The sequence below is a fragment of the Acipenser ruthenus genome, chromosome 9 (assembly GCF_902713425.1).
Source record: "Acipenser ruthenus chromosome 9, fAciRut3.2 maternal haplotype, whole genome shotgun sequence".
NCBI lineage: Eukaryota > Metazoa > Chordata > Actinopteri > Acipenseriformes > Acipenseridae > Acipenser > Acipenser ruthenus.
The window spans coordinates 23,164,060-23,188,446 of record NC_081197.1 but is presented as its reverse complement, the minus strand read 5'-3'; the positions used below and the strand labels follow the sequence as shown (position 1 = coordinate 23,188,446).

Below are 24,387 nucleotides of genomic sequence, written 5' to 3'. Positions count from 1 at the left end.
GTCAGCAGGTTGAGGATGTACAGTGCCTTGCGAAAGTATTTGGCCCCCTTGAACTTTGCGACCTTTTGCCACATTTCAGGCTTCAAACATAAAGATATGAAACTGTAATTTTTTGTGAAGAATCAACAACAAGTGGGACACAATCATGAAGTGGAACGAAATTTATTGGATATTTCAAACTTTTTTAACAAATAAAAAACTGAAAAATTGGGCGTGCAAAATTATTCAGCCCCTTTACTTTCAGTGCAGCAAACTCTCTCCAGAAGTTCAGTGAGGATCTCTGAATGATCCAATGTTGACCTAAATGACTAATGATGATAAATAGAATCCACCTGTGTGTAATCAAGTCTCCGTATAAATGCACCTGCACTGTGATAGTCTCAGAGGTCCGTTTAAAGCGCAGAGAGCATCATGAAGAACAAGGAACACACCAGGCAGGTCCGAGATACTGTTGTGGAGAAGTTTAAAGCCGGATTTGGATACAAAAAGATTTCCCAAGCTTTAAACATCCCAAGGAGCACTGTGCAAGCGATAATATTGAAATGGAAGGAGTATCAGACCACTGCAAATCTACCAAGACCTGGCCGTCCCTCTAAACTTTCAGCTCATACAAGGAGAAGACTGATCAGAGATGCAGCCAAGAGGCCCATGATCACTCTGGATGAACTGCAGAGATCTACAGCTGAGGTGGGAGACTCTGTCCATAGGACAACAATCAGTCGTATACTGCACAAATCTGGCCTTTATGGAAGAGTGGCAAGAAGAAAGCCATTTCTTAAAGATATCCATAAAAAGTGTCGTTTACAGTTTGCCACAAGCCACCTGGGAGACACACCAAACATGTGGAAGAAGGTGCTCTGGTCAGATGAAACCAAAATCGAACTTTTTGGCAACAATGCAAAACGTTATGTTTGGCGTAAAAGCAACATAGCTCATCACCCTGAACACACCATCCCCACTGTCAAACATGGTGGTGGCAGCATCATGGTTTGGGCCTGCTTTTCTTCAGCAGGGACAGGGAAGATGGTTAAAATTGATGGGAAGATGGATGGAGCCAAATACAGGACCATTCTGGAAGAAAACCTGATGGAGTCTGCAAAAGACCTGAGACTGGGACGGAGATTTGTCTTCCAACAAGACAATGATCCAAAACATAAAGCAAAATCTACAATGGAATGGTTCACAAATAAACATATCCAGGTGTTAGAATGGCCAAGTCAAAGTCCAGACCTGAATCCAATCGAGAATCTGTGGAAAGAACTGAAAACTGCTGTTCACAAATGCTCTCCATCCAACCTCACTGAGCTCGAGCTGTGTTGCAAGGAGGAATGGGCAAAAATTTCAGTCTCTCGATGTGCAAAACTGATAGAGACATACCCCAAGCGACTTACAGCTGTAATCGCAGCAAAAGGTGGCGCTACAAAGTATTAACTTAAGGGGGCTGAATAATTTTGCACGCCCAATTTTTCAGTTTTTTATTTGTTAAAAAAGTTTGAAATATCCAATAAATTTCGTTCCACTTCATGATTGTGTCCCACTTGTTGTTGATTCTTCACAAAAAATTACAGTTTCATATCTTTATGTTTGAAGCCTGAAATGTGGCAAAAGGTCGCAAAGTTCAAGGGGGCCGAATACTTTCGCAAGGCACTGTACTTGGGACCTGTGTGATGAAGGGCATTGTAGGTGAGCAGGAGAGTTTTGAAAATAATCCTGAACTTTACAGGTAGCCAGTGCAGCTGGGCAAAATGGGGGGTGATGTGATCACGTTTTTTACATCTGGTAAGGATCCTGGCAGCGACATTCTGAACTAGCTGCAGTCGGTTTATGGTGCGTGCCGGGAGACCACCATAAAGAGATTTTCAGTAGTCAAGTCGAGAGGAGACAAATGCATGACAAAGTATCTCCGCATCCGTGAGGGAAAGGTAGGGACGGACTTTGGAGATGTTTCGAAGATGGTAGAAGGAAAATTTGACCACGGAGCAGATGTGGGCATCAAAGGAGAGGTTGCTGTCAAGAAGTACACCAAGGCTTCGTACTGTGGGGGAAGGCAGCAGTAGACAGTTTCCAAGGTTTAGGGAAGCTATATTTAGATTCTTAAGTTTAGTTTTAGATCCTACTAGAAGGAGTTCAGATTTGGTAGTGTTCAGCTGAAGAAAACTGGCAGACATCCAGGCAGCGATGTCTTGAATGCAAGCCGAGAGCCGAACCATGGCTTCCAGGGTCGAGTTTTAAGTAAAGCTGGGTGTCGTCAGCATAGGAGTTAAACATGAGGCTGTGTTAGCGGATGAGGTGACCCAAGGGAAGCATGTAGATATTGAAGAGAAGGGGCCCAAGAACAGATCTTTGGGGGACACCACAAGTGACTGGGTTTGCAGCGCCACTGCATCCAGCATAGAAAACAGATTGCATGCGTCCGGATAGGTAAGAGAACATCCAGGAGAGACAGGTTCCAGGGATTCTATCATACTTCTGAAGGCGGTCAAGAAGAATGCCATGATCTATGGTGATAAAAGCGGGAGCACCAGCATCAGCATTGAGCAGGAGATCATTCACAGCATTGAGCAGGAGATCATTCACAATCCGGAGCTGAGCAGTATCAGTACTCTGATGCGGCCGGAAACCAGACTGTAGAAATTCAAGCAAATTCTTATCCGTGAGATGTTTCATCAGCTGACTGGCTACAGCCCTTTCGAGAGTTCTGAGAGAAAAGGGATATTGGAGATAGGATGGAAATTAGATAAGTCAGCCGGGTCGAGGGAGGGTTTTTTGAGTACCGGCGTAACTCGGGCAAGCTTAAGGGCAGTAGGAACCAAGTCAGAGTCCAGGAACAGGATTTGGTCAATGGTCTTAAAGAGAACATTAGGTTTACCATGTTCCATAGTTATGATTTCAGAGAAGTACTTCACCCTGGCCGTGGTGAGTGCACGCCTGTAGCTCGTGAGATTGTTGGTCCAGATCTCTCTGTGAACCGTCCAGACGACCTCCACTTGCGCTCAAGCTTGCTGCAGGCAGACTTAAGCACTCGAATATCGAGGGTGTACCATGGGCAGTTTCGATCTTTCTTGATGGTTCTGGTTTTAAGTGGGGCAACAGTGTTGATGATATGAGTAAGGGTGGTGTTGCAGAAAGTCACCGCATCATCAACTGAGGATGGGAGAGTACCAGTTAGATGGGATGCAGAGACACATTCTGAGAGTTTCAGAGAATTCAGCAGATTCTTGGGACGGAAGGAGATAATCTTCCCTGCAAGAGAGTATTCAACCCATCAAAACATGGCAAGGAGTCTTGGAGAAACAGGCAAGACAGCATCACATGAAGGTTCTCTAGGCTGTGCTGTATTCTACTGAATCTGGGGTCTGGCTTCCTAGCTGCTGCTACTTTTGGCTTTACAACACTCTTCTTGCTGACAACTCTCCCTGTCTTCAGGCCTCTCTCTGTAAAGCAAGCAATATGTGCTTAAGTCCCTGGACATTTTTCTTAAACATATTCTTTTTTCCATAACATATTCATTCTCCATCTTATGCAAAGCCTGTGCTAACCTGAAAAAAAGGGTAATTACACTAAAACAAATGCATCTAGTGGGTTTACACCACTTTGTACTATAAACATTTATACTTCTTAATAATGAACTGTGGCAAAGTGGTTGCTGATTATATACAGGTGCAGAGGTGATGCAGTGCAGGAATAAACAGACAGAGATTTGTAATCCGGTATGGAAAAATATATGTTTTATTTTAGTTATAATCCAGGTCTGGTGACCAAATAATAAGCTCCGGTTATACACAGTGATGTGTAAAAACACGAAGAACAGTAACAGGGATTGCAGCCCTAAACAATAAACACAGTATCTCTCCCACAATATACAACCACGGTCACCAGTCCTGGGTGCGTGCTGTAGTGCTCGTTGTGGGTGGTACAGTTTAAAGAGTGACAAATAGTGCAGTGCTGTTCCGGATTCAGTGCTGGCTCTTAGTGACAGCTCCGGAATGTGTTAGCCATCTATAAACACACAAGTAACAATTATAGACAAGACAAACAAAACAAACACTCACATACAGTTTTCCTGTTCCACAGGAAGATATTTTGTGCAAATGAGGTACATCCAGGACAGTCAATGACAGTCACGGCGGCATTTGTGAAGTCAGGCAGGAAAAACAGTTGCTGTTTACTTTTATTCTTATATGTTTTTGTTGGCACAGCTGTACAATTTAAATGTATAATTTATGCAATTTTAATTACATTTAGCTAAAATATAAATTTGTAATACTTATAAATTTGGTTTTAAGGTACTTTTGTTCACAGTTACATACAGCATTTTGAATTGTGTTTACTATGTACTTCGTGTATAAAGTAATGATTTCCATTGTCCCTTGGAGTCCGTTATAAGTGGAATACACCTGTACTACAGATCCATTCACAATTATACACTGCTTCACTGAAATACAGTTACTTACTACTTGCAATTTTGGTTTTGGCCTTCCGTTTTTTATAATTATTTTGTTAAAAAAATGTGTTTTTGTTGCAAAGTGTCTTGCACTAAACTGATTTGTCAACAAACATTTCACTAAGTTTTCCATATAGATTTTGACAATAAGAGTTTGCGCACCACTCAGTCAAGGAGGATTCAATTCTACAGTTGCATGCCTTGTCTATGTTCTCCAGTGAACAGTCACCAGGAAGTGAGGTGCATGTCTTTACCAACAATACAAGAAGACTGCAGAGGCGAACAGATTACTTGCACACAGGGCTATCATATACTTAAATATGCTGTAGAATAAACATATTTTTCTGTCATATTCTTATGAATGTTGTGGAATAAAATATATTCCAAGGCTCTGCTCACTCCACTGAAACTGTCTTGTCTCTCCTGTCTGTCACTAACTCACTAAACTCTGTCCTAATTCTCCTCGATCTCTTTGCTGCCTTTGACACTGTCGATCACTCTATTCTCCTATCCTCTCTCGCTGACCTGGGAATCTCTGGCACTGCTCTGGCCTACTTCTCTCCGACCTCACCTACCAGGTCACCAGGCGCGGCTCAACCTCCACACCTCACCCTCTCTCAACAGGAGCCCCCCAAGGATCAGTCTTGGGTCCTCTCCTGTTCTCTCTCTACACCCGCTCCCTGAGCCCCCTCATCGCATCTTTGGTTTCTCATACTATTTCTATGCTGATGATGCTCAGATCTTCCTCTCCTTCCCCCCCCACTGACCCCACCATCCCCTCCCATATCTCTACCAGTCTGTCTGCTATCTCCTCCTGGATGCACTCACCTCAAACTCAACCCCTCTAAATCTGACCTCCTTTTCTTCCCCTCCTCATCTTCCCCTTCCACTGATCTCTCTATCTCCATTCCTCTGGAATCTACCACGCTCTCTCCCTCCTCCTCAGCCAAGAACCTCTGAGTAACCTTGGACCCCTGCCTCTCCTACTCCCAGTACATCTCCACTAGCACGCACCTGCCGATTCTTCCTGAACAACATACGAAGAATCCGACCCTTCCTCACCAACTACTCCACGCAACTCCTCATCCAAGCCCTGGAACTCTCCCGCCTAGACTACTTCAACTCCCTCCTGGCCGGCCTCCCTGCGTCCGCCACCGGTCCACTCCAGCTCATCCAGAACTCCGCTGCTCACCTAGTGTTCTCTGCCTCGCTTCTCCAATGCTACTCCACTGCTACGCTCACTTCACTGACTCTTGTACTTGCCTAACGATGCCTTGACCAAACTGCAACCAGCTACCTCCAGACCCTCATCTCTCCCTACACCCCCACCCGACCTCTCCGCTCCGCCTGCATTAGAAGACTGACTGTACCTCCGCTACACTCCCCTGCCTCCACAGCCCGCTCCTTCTCCACCCTCGCCCCACAGTGGTGGAACGACCTTTCTTTGGATGTCAGGACTGCCCAGTCCCTGACCACCTTCCAGCGCCTCCTCTAGACACACCTCTTCAGACAACACCTGTAAAACTCTACTCTTCCCTTCTGGACAATATAGCACTCTGCTTTTAATGCACTTTAACTTGCACTTATCTGTTCCCTATTTTACTGTATTTAATCCTGCACTTAACCCAATCTGTAGTATTTTGTATTTCACCTGCACTCGTATTTAACCCTGATGTAACTGTCAACACTGTTATCTGCTCTTTAACTGCCCTGATATAAAATCATACTGTGTTTTATATTTGATCTTATTAGGACTGAAGTCATTGTATTTTGTATCTTGCTCTTAATTGTACTGTAATTCTTGATATATATTTTTGGGTAAGGGTGTCTGCTAGAAATAAATAATAATAATAATAATAATAATAATAATAATAATAATAATAATAATAATAATAATAATAATAATAATAATGCTGCAATGCATAGATGGCACACCACTGGTAGATACAAATCAAGAGGAAAAAGCTGTCTTTTCCAATGAGCACGCCGGTCCATGACAGTTGAGGTGAGTCCGTGACCACGCTCAGGCTGTCTGAGTTTGCTGTTGCAACGTCCGGAACGAGGCGACGGCGATATTCTTTGATACATTCGAACATAGTTTGCTGGAAAAGATTTATATTTATTGTCAAGAAGGTTCCAAAAAACGCCGGAACCCCATTCTGGCTACTCAAAAAAAGTGCCAGAACACAGTTCCGGTGAAACTACTGCAGGTGGAGCTGGTCTCCTGACCTACCGCCCCCCCCCCCCCTCATCTTCATGGCCGGCAGCTCCCCTTTTTGGGGCTCCGGCCACACAATTTCCGGCAGTGAAACTCCTGTAGTGGGAGCTGTTCTCCTGACCTTCCACCCCTTCTTCATGGCCGGCAGTCCCCCTCTGTGGTGCTCCGGCCACAGTATTTCCTACTGCCATGCAGGACTGGCAGTGACCGCATAAAAGAAACAGCTCTCCCAGGCGAAGCGGAGCAGCAGGCAACCCCAGACGATGCGGAGCAGCAGGCAACCCCAGACGATGCGGAGCAGCAGGCAGCCCCAGACGATGCGGAGCAGCAGGCAGCCCCAGGCGATGTGGAGCAGCAGGCAACCCCAGACGATGCGGAGCAGCAGGCAGCCCCAGGCGATGTGGAGCAGCAGGCAACCCCAGGTGATCCAGACGTGGCATCCCTGTGTGAAGCGGGCGTGGTATCCCTGAGCGGACCCTCGGGAGGCGACGGCGGCAGCGGAACCTTGGGAGGCGATGGTGGCAGCGGACCCTCGGGAGGCGACGGCAGGAGGGGAGCCCCTGGCCATGAAGGCGGCAGCAGGAGCTCCACTTCTCCCTGTAATGAAGCCAGGACTAATGGTGGTGCTGGGGTAAGCCCTCTTCGCAGCCGTTGCGGCCGGGCGGTTTTCCCCCGTGCTCTCCTCAGCAACCTATGCAGGGGCTGTTGAGAACTGCCAAATCCTGTCCTGGTCCCTCCAGTGGTGAAGAGAGAGGCAGCTCCTGCTTCTCTCCCTCGGGTGGGAGTGATGGAGGCAGAGGCAGCTTCTGCTCCTCTCCACATGATGGGGGTGAAGGCAGAGGTAGCTCCTGCTCCTCTCCTCCAGGTGGCAAAGGCAGTAGGTGCTCCTCCCCTTCTGGCTGCAAAGGCGGCAGGTGCTCCTCCCCTTCTGGCTGTGAAGGCAGCAGAGGCTCCTCCCCTTCTGGCTGCAGTGGGGGGACCAGCAGGCATGCTCCCTCTGCTGGAGGAGATTGGCACAGCAGGTCTTTCTCTGCTGTGGGTGGTGGAAGCAGGACCAGCAGGTACTCTCCCTCTGCTGGTGGAGATTGGCACAGCAGGTCTTATTTGTACATGTATGCATGTGAAGGCTTTGATTTGACACTTTTATTTTTAAATATCCTCATATTTGTGTTGATTTTTAAGGAAGTCAGGTCAATCTCTTAGTGTGGTTACCAGCATTTGTTTGAAGGTGGATTTAAGGGTTCAGTTTGTTTTCCACGTGTATCAGTGCTCACGTAGACCATGGAAATGTCTTGAAATGGATGGTGCCAAAAGGTCATTGGTTTGTGATGTACACATTGAAAGCAAAGAGATGGAAATTCAATTTGGGAGCACAGGAAATTAAATAACTTATTGAGGGAAATGACTAAAAACATGACAGAAAACATTTTTTCACATCACAGGAGCTCAAGCTACAGTCAAACAGACAGCAAAAAAGCTTAAGTAAAAGCAATAATATGATATAAGTGTTAGTCTGTGTACTTAAATAACATATACAGGACCAGAGGCACCATGGTTGATTTCCTTAAGATACAGGAAACCACATTTCATCAGGATCATGGATATCGATATTGTTTACATGTTAACATTTTTTGTTATTGTAAGAAAAGAAAGTTGTATGCAGTGAAATGAGAAACTCCTTTTGAACTAGTTTTATTTATTTGTTTGCTGCAATTGCTGTGCTTCATAAATGTAGGAGATTTAATTGCCCATAGGAGGTTTATAGAAATTAGGAGATTTAATGGCCAACGAGAGGATACACCTAATAAAATGTAAACTTAAAAAAAAAAGGTTTTAATATTAGATAATGTGATAAGACACTAGATGAGGGGCTACAGCAGGGGTGTCCAATCCTGGTCCTGGAGGGCCACTGTCCTCCTCGTTTTTGTTCTAACTGTACCCTAAATTAATTAATTGGGCCAATTAAGCTTATAATAAGCACTAATAAATAATGTAGGATACAGTTGGAACAAAAACCCGGATGCACACCGGCCCTCCAGGAGCAGGATTGGACACCCCTGGGCTACAGTATGTGAGCTCTGTCAAATAACTGAAAAGTCAGGAAACTTGTTCATTTAATGTCCATCATATTCACAGAACTTGACTATCCTCTGGTGGTGACTCTTGGTTACAATCATATTAACAGTATTATTTTACCCACAGCTATTGCCTTTGTTGCCACCTTGCGCTGCTGGGAGGCTGGCAAGACCTGAGGTTAGAGGTCATTTTTTCCCACATTAAACAAACATTTAGTTGCTGAAATGACACGTTTAGAAAGGTTTTTGTTCTTGTTTCCTAAGCAGAGCTGAAGATGAATTTGTACAGCCCCCTCACACTGCAGCCTAGTGGCAAACATACTTTATGGAAGCCCAAACTTCTGTAGGTGAACAAACAAGTCTATTAACATAATATTAACAGTCCTCACCTGGCTCCTTTTTAGTTTTTTCTTTAAATTCACACTGTGAGGGGCGCCCACCCCTTGTGTATATTTATTTATGATTATTGTTTTCATTTGTATCATTATTATTATTATTATTATTATTATTATATGTGTTTGTATGCGGGCGGACAGGAACCGTCCGTCATTATTATTTATTATTTGAGACCCGCGAAAAGCCGGTCTTGTAAAGTGTACTTGACCTGGATGGGGTTAAATCCCCATCCCGATAAAATCTTGTGGGAATGTGGCTGGAGCCTTCTTAATAAAGTAATTATTTGATTAATGGGTAATTAAGGCTCCAGCCACAGAATAGCTCATTGAATGAGGAGCAGGAGAGTTTGGAGAGCCTAGGAGAAAGACATAACTATAGAAAGAGAGAGTGAATGCTACCCAATTGACAGGTACTCATTTGAGCAACATCATTATTGTTTGTGTTTATTTTGCGTTGGCCAATGTGCCCTTTTCTTTGTGTGTTTTGTTTAAATCTTTATTTTTGTATTTCATTAAACTACGAGTGCAGCCGTGCCGTTTTGCCCGTACCTTATCTGTTATTGTTTCATTTCCCTGGTCTGACGTCACCCCTGCAGCCCTCACTGTCACACACCCTTTTTTCTCTCTCTTCTTTTTCGCCTGCTGTCACACTAGCCTACTAATGGACATACAGCAACAGGAAAGACAATGACAAAGACTTCTTGTTGAAACACACAGTAACTAATTAAAGTTTCTATTTAGCAGTAGTGAATATCCTGAAAGGGCATTTTGTGCAATATCCTGACATGTTTTATTATTAAGCTGTACTATTTTTTTGGACAAAAACATATTGGTTTGATTTTCTTTGTGTTGGTTTTCCATAGACTGCAAAAAACTAGTGTCTAGGATTTATAATATTAGGAAATACACCAGACAGGCATCACAAAGTAAACACTGTCTCATGAACGCGATGATTCACATGCTAACAATCACTATGGGTATAAGAAGTGCTGAGTAGAAGTGTTGAGTTTCTCAAGCAATTTGTCAATTATAGAAGTATTGACCATTTATAGACTGATTTATTTTATGTATACATATTTGTTGCTGAATTCCTTATACTGTTATGTTAAATGGTATGTTTAAATAGCAGATTTATATAGCCTGTTATATTATAACATTCTACTATAAACATTTTTTACATTATTATTACACAATGGTATGATCAGATTGGAAGTTGTTCCTTATTTAATATTTAAGAAATACATTAACTGACACCTTGACCTCTTTAATTGAGCTGTACTCCATCAAAACTGAAACAACTTACATTAGTATGTATCTGTCTATTCCAATACATCCAGCCCCACATTATGCTGAGGTACAGTATATGTACACTGTGTAATGAGGATATTGAATCCCAATAGGAGTAAGCTTAATCGCTGTAACATGTTCAACTCTCTAGCAAGTTCAAATTTTACAGCTTAAAGGAAAATGATACATGAAAGGAAGTGCTTTACAGCTAGAGACTACGTATTGTGCAACTGATTTTTGACTGACTTTATCTCCACAGCTTCTGTTTAAATCGGTACCTTGGCTTGTCTAATTGTTAATAATCTGTAGTGTGCTGTGTTCCCATTCAAAACTATACCCTTTTTATTCCCCTAATGAGCAGGTCAGTATATCACTGGCCAAACACAGATTCTTTTAGATACCTGATACTAGGAAGCTGGCGGTTTTAAATGTGGAAATAAATAGATTTCAATGTCTCCAGTAGTTATTTTATAGCAACAGTATATTTTGCAAGCTGGAACATGTGAAAGATTTACATAATGTTATTAATAATGCAAGTTATTTATTGATAGTCTTACAATTACAGAGCAGTTGGCTTATTGAGTATTAAAGGATATAGAAGATTACACTTCCCCATTAACTCCATGGGATTGGTACTTTGATACTGTATGTAATGTATATAGAATTGTTACCGGTACTATATATCCTGCAATACACTACCAATCACCACAGAGTCAATTTTCATGTAGAGTAAGTGCAACTAATCAAATGGTAACTGACGACAAATATTCACCTGGTGGAATTAGAATTTAACAATGGCCTAAACCAGGGGTGTCCAATCCTGGTCCTGGAGGGCCGGTGTCCTCCTGGTTTTTGTTCCAACTGTACTCTTCATTAATTAATTGAGCCAATTAAGCTTCTAATGCTTTCTTGTGCAAGAACTATGAAAGGACACTAAAAACTAATACACGTGTTTGTACTGTACATACTTGTTAACAGCACCACAGTTTTAGTAGTTAGGTTATACAGTATAAAACAGCCTACAAGCCCAAAGAGGTTTTTAAAATGGCAGTACACATACTTATAAAACAAGTGTTGAGAGATCTAGCATCAAATAACTTTTTCATATTTGGTAGTCCCAAGTGATGTCATTTTGGAATCCATCTTGCATTCATTCAAATCCAACGACAGAATGACCTGGTGAATCAGTGTTCCAAATGATGCCTTGTTGATATACAGATGCAGAGCTTGATCTAAGGAAAGTAATTCACTGATTTCTTTTCCATACACTGTACGTGTTATATAAACAGAATACTCCATGAACATTCATAGTGTGTGGTTACTTCACTCATGAGAATAGCTGTAAACGACCCAGCTCGACCCTTCTGGGGGCTCGTGGGTTATTCGCCTAACTCAGGGGTGTCAAACTCAGTTCCTGGAAGGCTGCAGTGTCTTCTGGCTTTCTTTCCACACAAGCTCTCAATTACTTAATTGATCTAATTCTTTGATTAACTGGACACATTTAACACTTTTCTTCAGGCCTCAAAGTGTTTCATAGGTAGTGTACATTGAATCAAGTGCATTTTTTAAAACAATCAACTGTAAAAGACGTTGAAAAATATGAAATATGTCAAATTCAACAAATAATTAGATCAATTATGTTAATTGAGAGCTTAAGTTGGCCCTCGAGGAATGGAGTTTGACACCCCTGGGCTAACTCATGGAATAACTACAGTACTCTGTGAATGTTCCTGGTGTATCCACCTCTAGGTGGCAGTATAACCTAAAGAATTACACAGACGTCCTGTAATAGAGGTGCACATTGGAAAGGACTTTTCTTTTTTGCAAAGAGGCATTGAACAATATAATTGGTGATTTGGAGGTTTTCTTCAATATAGAAAACTACACTCTTGCCACATACGCAGTTGTACATTTAAAACATTTACTAAGAAAATACACACAGAAAAAAAAACAGCAGTCATATTTAAAAAAAAAAGTTTGTGTATTTCAACTGGGAAAATCAAGTTTAGTATTTTTGCAACATTTACATTTCCTTCCTCAGTATATAGCAGATTATGAGACCATTACTATTTTAACTACAAATTAACACAAGTGTTCTTTGGGTCTAAGTTGATGAAACTATAAAGCTACATCTTAGTGTCAGCATTGGACAATAACACAGCCCATACCAGTGAAGCTCCACTAGCGGTTTTCTAGCAGCCCCATACCACGTGTAGCAAATTTGAGATGCACTCAATCTCCAGGATTAAGGAACCATGCTTGTCAAAAACCTCCAACCTGCCTTCAACTCTGATCATATACAATATATAAATCATAATAGTAGTATAACTTGTTTGAGCCCTCTCCTCTGTTTTGACAGAAATCAAATGTATGATCCTGCGAGTGTTGACACAAGTGTATATTGTAGATTTGACTTCACACCTGGTGTGAGCTGTTAGAGAACAGCAAGCAAAGCATTTCTGGACAAAGTGTCTCTAATACACTTGATTGTTACCCATCTCTTCCCACATGTTAATGGACAGGGCAGAGCAACACAGATAATCAAAACAGCTGGCATCTCCACAGAATCCAGTATGCATGTATGTACCATCATTCTACCAAGTGGTTCTGGAATGATGACTACATGTGATTTATATTTGGTATGAATAACATTTTTCCATATCATTTAAGTTTTATCTTTTAACAAAATAGTTAATGATCACTTGATGTTGTTATACAAAGTAGCCCATCAGGACCATAAGATTGTGACCTTCATATCATGATCTATATCATATTGTGCTCTTAGTGTATCCTTACACCCCTATCTGGAATTTGGAATACAAATAATTACTCAATGTCTACTATATACAATGCAGAACTAACCCTAACCCTAACCCTAACCCCCTCCCCAATGCCTGAAGGTCTGTGGGCGTGCCCAATCCCCCTGCCAAGCCAATAACCTCTTCACACCCAGGAGCTCAACAGCTCCTTTCAGCGGACCCCAGGGGGACAAAGGCTAGCCCCTGGACTAAAGGTATCCACTTGAACTTACGAGCTGAGGCCATTGTAGAACTGTGAGGGTCCCTGCCGATTTTGCCTCCCTAAACCACAGCAGTGTCAGAGCCCATGCAACACCTTGTGAAATCCCCAGCAAGGAAGACAAGCCAGTCAGCATGCAAACCTGCGCTCACCTGACTGTATGGCTCACCCTGCACACCACGCGGCCATGCTTTTACCAGATGAGCCTTTTTAATGCCTACTGTACCACTATTATTAAGTATTAAAACTGCACATTTGTTTTATAATATATTTATAATATTAATCAAGTATGTTAATCAACAAAACTACCATTACATTCTACTTCATCTGCTTTATAAATGAATACGTTCATCACAAAACTCACACCAATGCACATCTACAAAACCAATCAAGCAAAAAAATAAAAGCATTGTTGAAAAATTTCAATGCCATGTTTGTACCTTCTATGACTTCCCCATATAATGAAGTCAAAAGTCAATGAAACTGGTAATAATCCTTCTGCCTTTTTTTAAACAATATATTAATATTTTATAGCAAATAAAACATGACGTAGGTACTGTATAAAGCAAAAGAAAAACTACCACTATATAACAAACAAAAACAACATGTTATCACCTAAAAGATCATAGCTTTTCAGTGTGTTCAACATTTGTAACTCAGTCACTCAGTGCTCTTGTTAGTAATTAACTCAAAACTCTGTACTGCTGCTGATAAATGCTTTTCCATATTTTTTCTACACATGCGGTTTCCTTTATCCAAAAAGAGAATAATAAGCGGATAGGTCTTGGTGCAGACATGTTGTAAATACAGTAACTAATTAAAAATTAAAAAGCATCTTATACAAGCAAACCCAAGTTATGTTTATTGTCCTGCCTTATTAAGTGAAATTGCATTTCCTATACTGTATAGTTTACAGCTATTCTCTGTTGTTTTCAGCATGCCTCTTTACCGGTATTCTATATTGTAATTATTTCATAAAAAACTAAGCATTCCCTGTACCATGTTGAGAAATACATATCTTTGACAAATAAACTATTTCTTTAAATACAGCAACATTGTAATTTGTAATTTGTTATAACACCAAAGGAAGAACAAGCTGAACTTCCAAACCTGGTTCACAAGGACAAGTAAATTGCATAGTTTTTTTTTTTTCAATTAGATGTTGATAAACGTGCTTTAACTGAACATGCAAATCTTTTTTTCCTGTGTTTTGTATGAAATACACAAAAATGTAAGTGCTTTTGTTGCATAATTCCAAAATTGTTGTTTGATTTACTGCTGTAGGTTGTTTTAAATTCTCTTTTCAGTACATATAGAGTTATGAAGTTGATTTTTGGCAGCATGTTCTGCCAAGACAAACAAAATCACAAGACTCCCCCCCAAAGGTAAATACACACTGGATCTGCTTATTCATTTCCTTCGTCGAGTCCATCTTCAGTTACAAGCCCCTGAGTTTCCTGGGTCACTTGAGGTCTCAAAAAGAACATGATGCTGGGGAATGAGAACAAGTGTACTATGAGTCAGCAAGAAATGCAATGAGCAAATGAAGTTACCACATATAGTATATTTAGGAACAGCAGTGAAGGGAAGCATAATGGCTCAATAGGTTCAAGGAACAATTAGGTTTTATACCTCTTTATTAGACAATGTTGTATCTCAGATAATACCAGCTACTAATGCAGTGGCACCCAGAAAAAAAAGGTCAACACATTAAGGGTGTATTTTTGTACTCCACTCTGTAAGACTACATAAGTTATGGATTAATACATTTGTGTTTCCTGGGGCCTTATTTTCAGACAGAGGAGTGCAGTATGGTGCATATAAACACATGCATGGTGGTGTCACCTAGGATGCAAACTTTTAATAGAAGCAAGAAAGAATGTACCGGAGTTCTTAAGTCTGTTCTTTACTTCAGATTAGCAAAGGTCTACTGTAATTATTTAGTTCCAGCTGAGTAGAACTGTAATATTTATTGACTTATTTGTTTTTTGAGATGCCTAATGTTTAAAAATACATGATTGCCTCTAAAGTAGCCATTGTCTAAGCATTTTCTAAGCCTGAAGTGTTTTAGTTTTTTTAGGCATGCATGTCTGCCTTCTCAAGATTCTTTTCAATTAAAAGAATAAAAACAATGTTGCTTACCAACTGCTCTTCTCAACACATTTAGATATAATAAACACTACATTTTACAAATAGTATATGACTGAATTAAGTGAATTAAGAAATGGAATCCTGTAATACTGTGGTAACGGGACACTGTATAGTTTCAATAAACAAACTTCCCAAAGACTTCTATTTACTGCATAGCATTGCACATTGGAATACTTATCTCCCTACACACCCAGGGAGTCACCCTGTTATCGCTGTAGTAGGAGTATGTAAATTACATTATATATATATATTGTGAGGGAGTGTACATTCCAGATCAAACTTGGGCAGCTGTGCAGCCGTGGGTGTAAAGAATGCACACTCCATCTGGGTAAAGGGTTGTATAAATCTTTGAGAAGGTGTTTAAAATAAAACAAAGTGTGAAAAGACAACATAAACAAAGGGTGGTGATAATGTAAAATGTTTAAAAGTAAAATCAGAGAGTTACAAAGGAATGTAATGTGGATATTACAGGTTGATTAAGACAGGTTAAACCATAAACTTGGGTTTAAAAATAATCAATGTTATGTTGGGTTGGAAAAGGTATGTTATTATATTGGATAGGGTATATGGAGGCATTAAGACCCTGAGGATGATACCGATGTCAGGATAATTGGTTAATTATGTAATTGTCTGGGAGTTAAAAGAGTGGTAAGGTTGAGAAGGTGGGGGGTGGAATGTGAAGAGGAGTTGCTGAGTGGTAAGAGCATGCGTTGCTGAGAGCATGAGTGCAGCTGATTGTGCAGAAATAAACTAAAGTAAGGAAAACTAAATAAGTTACCTGTGAGTGTAAATCGGGGTATACAGGAGTAGCCTGTCCCTGTTTAGAGAGGGACGATTTAACTGTTTAGTTAGACCCAAAAAAGGGTTTAGGCTTTTCTTTTGTTTTTGTATGCACGGTGCATTTGTTTTGTTTTCAAATAAAGCCACGCCCTGGCGTGTTTCATTCTAAGTTCTGTTTTCCTTGGAATTATTATTGCCTACTGCACACCACAAGGACATTATCCTGAAAGACAGCAGCAAAATTTGTTTATGTGTATATATATATATATATATATATATATATATATATATATATATATATATATATATATATAGATAGATAGATAGATAGATAGATAGATAGATATTTTTTGTTTTGTTTTGTTTTTTTTCCTCACTGTTCCCTTAGCTTTTTATCATGTTTGCAATTGTATAAGTAATTGTTATTGCAATTACTGAAATAATATATGTATTTTGTTGTTGTTATAATGACTGCAAACATCATAAAAAGGTAACAGGACAGGAACAAAAATGGAAACATATTTGATGCTTTTTACTTTGAATTCCTGATAATATCAAGATAGTTACTCACCCCATTAAGCCCAATGGAATCAGGCTCAGACCTGCTGCCAGAAGGAAGCTGAAGCCAGAGAACGAGGAGACAGTGGCCGCATAAATGCTGTTAAAAACAGCAAACGACACAGTGCCGCTTAAATTTTCCACAAAGGCAATGCAGGCGAACAGTGCTCCTGTAAGAAATTCAATTGGACACAATTTATAGTCTACAAAACGCAGCATGCAAGATGAACAACTTCATTTCAAGGACATCACACTAGAGTTTTGTATATCTAGAAAACAGTCTGTATCATTTGTAGTTCTTAATACATTGCAAACCACTGTAATTGAATACAATGGGCTGGATTCTCAAAGCTATTTACTCCAAGTCGTCATTAGTGCAATTGTTTTCTGAATGGAAAACACAGCAATTAAACATCTAAAACAAATAAGAAACAACTTTACAGTTTATTTCTGGTTTGGTAACTTTATTGGGTGTGTTTCTCCATTCCTAAAAACAAAAAGTGCTAATCAGATGGCCATGACAGCAATAGCTGTACTGGTTAATTACCGTATTCCTTCTAATTGAAGACTACCCGAGTACACAAACAGCAACTTGCCTGACTGCTGAGAAAAAACGAACAAAGACGTCACTGCCCGAAAACACAAGCAGCAACATGACTTACTGCCGAGAAAAGAGGAACCAAAACATCACTACCCGATCGTGAATCATCCATGACATACAGGCAGCCATTTTCAAAGAAGCGTCATTAGCTTCCTGAGGAATTCAAAGAGAAGTTTTTACAATTTCAGCGTTTCTAATGTACCAGCGTGGACAGATTGTAAATGCTGATCAGACCCGGGTATTTTTAGAACTGCCAAGCAATACCACAGTTCACAAATTGGGAGAAAAACAGGTGTGAGTAATCACAACTGGAAATGAGAAGCAGCACGTAACTGTAATGCTTTGTGTGATAGCAGACGGCCGCCAACTGCCTCCATATGCGCAATTGAGGTTGTATCTTTGTAAATGCATATTTTTTTAATGGTTTTCTTTTCCCTCAAATTGAGGGTGGGAAATTTGGGCTGCGTCATAAATTCGAGTGCGTCTTAAATTCGAAGAAATATGGCATTCGTATGTATCTACATATTATATAAAATATAGTATGGGGGCTGTGTATAAAACCTGATTTTTACTCACTTAAGGTCAGAGTGGCCAGTAATTAGCTATACGATGTAATTATTCTTATTAAACTGCATATTATACAAGATATAGTGCTGTATAAGATACAAACTTATTTTCACCCACTCAAGACTACTGGCCACACTGGCCTCTTGTGGAGTTGATATCCACTTGTATTGTACAGTATATCTAATACTCTATACTGTATAGAGAGGACTGTAAAGAAAACTACATCATGTAGATATCTTTTTGAAAATCAGCAATTTAAATGTTTAAAAAAGTACATTTATAGCCTTAATTGTGATATTCTTTAGAATCTGGGTGTATATGGAGTCACCTGCTCATATGTCTAATTTGTGGCAGGGTGTGAATGTTACAGACATGCCTGCTAAACATTGGAACATGGTGGCATTTTTTTTTTTATTATTATTTCTTATGAAAGTAGTTTTTGAGCAGCAGATATGACAAAGAATCTCCAGGGGCATAATCTAAGTGGATGTTATATCAGATCAAATATTTTGAAACAATGTGGCAGTGAAATAGTTAATATCAAGAGAACATAGCAGTCTTGAACAAAGTGCATACATTAGAATTAAATAAGAATAAAACACCCGTACATTTGTTGGGTAGCAGTTCACAGTAAAAAATATTGATAGTTTTCAGGATAAACATAAATGCAAGAAAATGGAAAGTGGAGAAAATAATGTAAATATTGGTAAAACTTTATACCAGAAATGCTATGTTTTTTGAGACATTAGTGTTCAGGTTAAAAACCTAGATCACCCAGATTTGTTTGTTTGTTTAACGTTTGTATTTGACCTCCCCTGCAGTATGCAGAGATCATGTGAAGGCTAACAGTTCACGGATGTGTATATTTTGATTTGTTTGTTTTTAAGGTTTGTATTTGACCTCCTCTGAAGTATGCAGAAATCATGTTAAGGCTAACAGTTCACAGATGTGTATATTTTGATAATTGCTGCCACCTTGGGATGTCCTCTGATGAGGTGTGACAAAGTGGCTGAGTTGCTGCAGGTGCAGGGGTGATGCAGTGTGTGAATGAAACAGACTGAGATGATTGTAATCCGGTTTGGAAAGGATTTTATTAATGGTTTCCAGGTCTGGCGACCAAACAATAATCCCCTGGCAATATACACCAATGTGTACTGCACGGGGTAAATAACAATAGGATTGCAGTCCCAAATAATAAATAATAATATCCGCATCACAATAATACAAACATGGTCACCAGTCCTAGGTGCGTGCAGTAGTGCTCGTCGTGGGTGATACAAGTTTATTTCGTGACAGTGGTGAAGTGTTGTTCCGGCTTTGTGCTGGCCCAAGGCGACAGCTCTGGAAAAGTGTGTTAGCCGTCTGGTAATTCACAAACAAGACAACTATTAACAGACACAAAAACAAACAAAACACTCACAAAACTATTACGTTCTGTGGGGTCTCTCACAGTACTTCTAGTTTAGAATATAAAACCAAAACGAAGGAACAGAACAGAAAATAGGAGGCACTTTTTTACACAGAGAATTGTGAGGGTCTGGAACCAACTTCCCAGTAATGTTGTTGAAGCTGACACCCTGGGATCCTTCAAGAAGCTGCTTGATGAGATTCTGGGATCAATAAGCTACTAACAACCAAACGAGCAAGATGGGCTGAATGGCCTCCTCTCGTTTGTAAACTTTCTTATGTTCTTATGTTCTTAACACATTGCGATTCTCTGTCCCCCTTTATGCCGTCACACATGACCCCTTGGTAAACGACTGCAACAGTCTCTCCAATCTGCGGCTGCCACGTCGTTTCCCTTCTGGGTCAATGCATTATTGCAACGGAGTCTCGCCCCCTTTCAGGCTGGCCGACTTCCCTTGAACCCTGGGAAAGAACTGTCAGACCAGCCCGTCCAAGGTACTCTGTTTTCGCTGCTTAGCGCCCTCACGGGTCAGGAGGAAGATTTACAACCAAGATTCATTGTATTTCTGTCACATATCCCACCGCTCAGAGTGGAGCCGAAGGAACACTCGGCTGAATCTATCTTTCCCATTACTCCCCCCTCCTAGGAAAAATACTCCGCATTTTGATGGTCTTTCCCCGCATGGTGTACCATGTGGTACATGAAGGGTTGCAACGCCAGATACCCCCGAGTTATCCGGGCATTGGTGTCCTTCATTGTGCTTAACCAATTGAATGGGGCTTGGTCTGTGACAAGATCAAATGAATGTCCCAGCAGGTAATATCGTAAGGAGTGAGTAGCCCATTTAATTGCCAAACACTCCTTTTCGGAACTACGGAGTAGTTCCGCTCCTGAGGTAGAATATTTTTACTGAGATACAGTATCGGGTGTTCTACTCCGTCTACCTTTTGAGACAAGACTGTACCCAAACCCACGTCAGACGCATCGGTGTGGAGGATTAATCTCTTGGTGAAATCAGGTGTGATAAGGGTGGGGGCCTGGCACAGTTTACGCTTAATAATATCAAACGCCCCGACACTCAGCTGACCACTTAATTCAATTTGTAGCACTCTTTTTGGTGAGGTCGACTAAAGGGTTAACCACTCTGGCATACTCGGGGATAAAGCGGCGGTAATAACCGGCTAATCCCAGTAGTGACCTCATCTGAGTCTTGGTTTTGGGGATGCTGCGTCGACCAAAGCCTGGATTTTGGTGACCACGGGTCTCACCCTTCCACTTCCCATTAAAAATCCCAAATATTGAGTTTCTGTCTTGGCAAACGCACATTTTCCCAAATTAGCTGTCAGGCGAATTACCCTTACAGACTGAAGGACTGCTGTAACCCTAGCCAAATTCTCTCGCCAGGTGGAGCTGTAAATCACCACGTCATCAATATACGCTGCTGCATATTCATGATGTAGCCGTAAAACCTGGTCCATCAGTCTCTGAAAGGCAGCAGGCGCACCATGTAGCCCAAACGGAATGGTTTTGTAGTCAAACAGCCCTTCTGGTGTTGAAAATGCGGTTTTCTCTCTAGAACTGCGGGTTAAGGGGATGTGCCAGTATCCCTTTGTCAGATCCAGAGTCAAGATAAACTTCGCCTTTCCAAGTCTATCAAGAAGTTCGTCGACCCGAGGCATAGGGTATGCTTCGAACTTGGCAATAGCATTTACCTTCCGGAAGTCCACACAGAAGCGATTGGTGCCGTCTTTCTTGGCCACTATGACAAATGGACTGCACCACTCGCTCCTGGAAGGTTCAATCACCCCAAGTTCGAGCATGTCCCATACCTCTTTGCGAACGCCACTTTGTCGACTTTCCGGGATCCGGTAAGGTCTCTTTCAAACTGTGACACCTGAGGGAGAGACAATGTCATATTCAACCAAGTCAGTCCTGCCGGGAACGTCAGAAAAAATATCGCTGAACTCCTCAATAAGCTTACGCAGCTCCTGTTGCTGATCTGGAACCAATTGTTCCCCCATCGAAATGATTTTAGTGCTTGGAGTCTCTGGACAGGGGCCTAAATCATCCTTTACATTCCCTGGAGCTATAAATAAGACCTCCCTTGCCTGCCAGGGCTTTAATAAATTTACATTATAAATTTCACGTTCATTACGGCGATCGGGCTGTCTAATTTCATAATTCACCTTTCCTATAGCCCGACTCATATGGCCCCTGCCATTTAGCACACCATTTCGATTCTGATGAGGGAAGTAGCAGCATTACCTTGTCTCCTGGTCAAAAGGTTCAAATTAGTGCATTTTATTTGTAATGCTGCTGTTGCCAGTGCTGAGCCGATTTCAGGTTGTCTTGGGCCAAACGACCAACCAAATCCAGGCGATCTCTTAGTAGGAGCACATGCTTCACTACATTTTTGGACAAGCCTTTGTGCTCCTCCTACCCGTCTCTCACCAGATCGAGGATGCAGCGAGGCTGTCGGTCGTACAAGAGCTCAAAGGGGGAGAACCCTGTCGAGCTCTGCGGCACCTCTCTCACTGCAAAAAGGAGTTAGGGAAGAAGCGATGCCCAATGTTTCTGCTCTTGCGTTACAAAACGTCTCAGCATCTGCTTCAAGGTCTGATTAAATCATTCCACCAAACCGTCTGTCTGTTGATGATAAACAGATGTCCTGATAGGACGTATTTTTAATATTTTATATACCTCCTGTAACGTGTTAGACAAAAAGTTGGTTCCATGATCAGTCAAAATCTCCTTGGGGATCCCTACTCTAGCCATAATCTGTACTAACTCTGTGGCTATTGCAGTGGCACTAGTGGACCTCAATGGAACTGCCTCCGGGTATCGCATTGCATAATCTACCACCACTAATATATGCGTATACCTGAAATCAGAAGGTAGCAAAGGGCCCACTATGTCCATTGCAATGCATTCAAAGGGGGTGGAAATAAATCGGCAGTGGAACCAAAGGGGCGGGGGGCACTAGACCCAGCGCTATTTGCTGGCAGTCTGGGCATGTGGCTACATGTTTTGACACATCAGTATGAAGACCTACCCAATAGAATCGAGCCAATAGCCATTCCCTTGTCTTGTCAGCTCCTTGAGGTGCCCCGCAAAAGGGATATCATGCGCCAGACTCATGACCTCGGTCTGACAAGACGGGGGAACCAATAATTGTGTTACAGGCTGTCCTGTGCCCGCGGCTAGATTTACCCTGTACAGTAATTGCCCCTTGATACTGAAGTATGGATATACTAGCGCCCCAGCGCCATCAACATCCTTACTTTCAATAGACCGGACCTTCCCCCAAGCATGCACTAGTGACAGGTCATTATGTTGGCCCCACACTATGTCAGCGCTTGAGTACCACATTTCTGGTATATTGGAGGGGCTGGAGTAGCATCTGCCCTAGATGGCCCAGTGACCTGGCCCTTTCGGTCACACTGCATTCCGACGCCCTTTGGAGTTGTTTGTTACCATCCGAGCGCTCTCACACCAGACCCTAGCCTTGTCTCAGTGATGCTCCCTCCCATTTTGCGGTCCTTCTCTCTTTATTCGAGATTCGATTCGAACATTTCAGCTTGAAAAGGAAACACATCACCAATTTGTTCCCTTTTCTTTTTTCTGCCACGTTTACGTGTGTAGCTGAGACTGCCATTATTTGCATTAATTATTTGACTTTTGGCCAGTCTTGGCCCAGAATAACTGGGTGTGGCAACCTTTCCACCAGGTAACGTTTTATCGGTCCTACCGATAAATATACTTTTAAAATGTGTGGTATGCCACCGTGTCTCCATGGATACAGGAGATGGCCACCTGACTTTGTGGCCGCCATGAAACACCGCCCAAGAGAGCTGTTTTAATTAAGGTTTGCTCACACCCTGTGTCCACTAATGCGTGGGTTTTCACATTTCCTAAAACCACATCAATCATACAAGGCCCCTCCCGACCATTTTCCCCACGCTTACCTATCTCAGGTGCCCAATTACATGAGGCCACGTCACACTCCATGGCAGCGGGGCATGACCCGGCCAGATGCCCCAGTTGGTTACAATTAAAACAAGTTAGGGGGACAGAGTGGGCAATGGTTAGATATCTGTCCCGTTGCTGGTATGGCAACGGGGCAGGGGCAGCACCTCTACCCCGGCTGGGAGCCAACCTTTGTCTCCATGAAGGGGAGGCAAGGGGGCCCATTGGGGTCGGCGGTCTCGGAGGTCTGGGTCCCGGGGCTGATGGTGGTGGCGGAGGAGAGAGGAGGGGCTTGGCTGCTCTCAAGTGTGGGAACCGACAGTATCCCGGTCCGGGCGGAGACTAGGGAGTCATAATCCTCGCCCAGTTTCACGGCATCTTCCAGGGTGTTGGTGTTGTGTTGCCGTATCCAGGCTTGGGTATCGGTGGCGACCACATGGCAGAATTGCTCCACAACCACTGCTTCCCCCATTTGCAGGTTGGTTTTCTTCTCGGGGGTGAGCCAGTGTACCATGTGGTCACACATCCTCTCCGCAACCACCCTGGGGCGTGTCTCCAGGGATCTTCGGTACTCCCTGAATCGTACCCGGTGGGTCTCTGCCATAATGTTGAGGTGGCGAAGAATGGCCAGCTTGACCAGATGGCGTTGAGGTCGCTCATAGCCTGGTAGGCTGCCTGAGCCTCCCCGATCAGGCAGGGTCCCAGCTGGCTTGCCCAGAACTCCCACAGCCATGACGTGGTGGTAGCCATCCGCTCAAACGCAACCAGGTACGCCTCTGGGTTATCCTCCGCCGTCATCTTCATCGCCCGAACCTTCGGTGCCGACATTGCTGGTGTTCCTGTAGGGGCTGGTGTTGTGGAAAGTACCAGACCTATCTGTTCAACGAGCACAGTGTAGCACTCCTCCCTCCTTCTCTCC

The 24,387-nt window shown here is 42.2% G+C and overlaps 1 protein-coding gene across 4 annotated transcripts in view; it reads right to left on the bottom strand.

The window, feature by feature from the left end:
* Nucleotides 1-10,940: 10,940 nt before the first annotated feature.
* slc46a3 (solute carrier family 46 member 3) overlaps nt 10,941-24,387 on the bottom strand; it is a 46,455-nt gene continuing 33,008 nt past the window's right edge. For 2 of the 4 annotated variants that reach the window (XM_034008598.3, XM_034008600.3), the window contains 2 exons: nt 16,940-17,096; nt 10,941-14,928 (listed from right to left, as the gene is read on the bottom strand). In XM_034008598.3, coding sequence (XP_033864489.3) covers nt 14,844-14,928; nt 16,940-17,096 — 242 coding nt within the window. In that variant the 3' untranslated portion in view covers nt 10,941-14,843. The other 2 variants (XM_034008599.3, XM_059029726.1) reach the window with 2 other exon arrangements.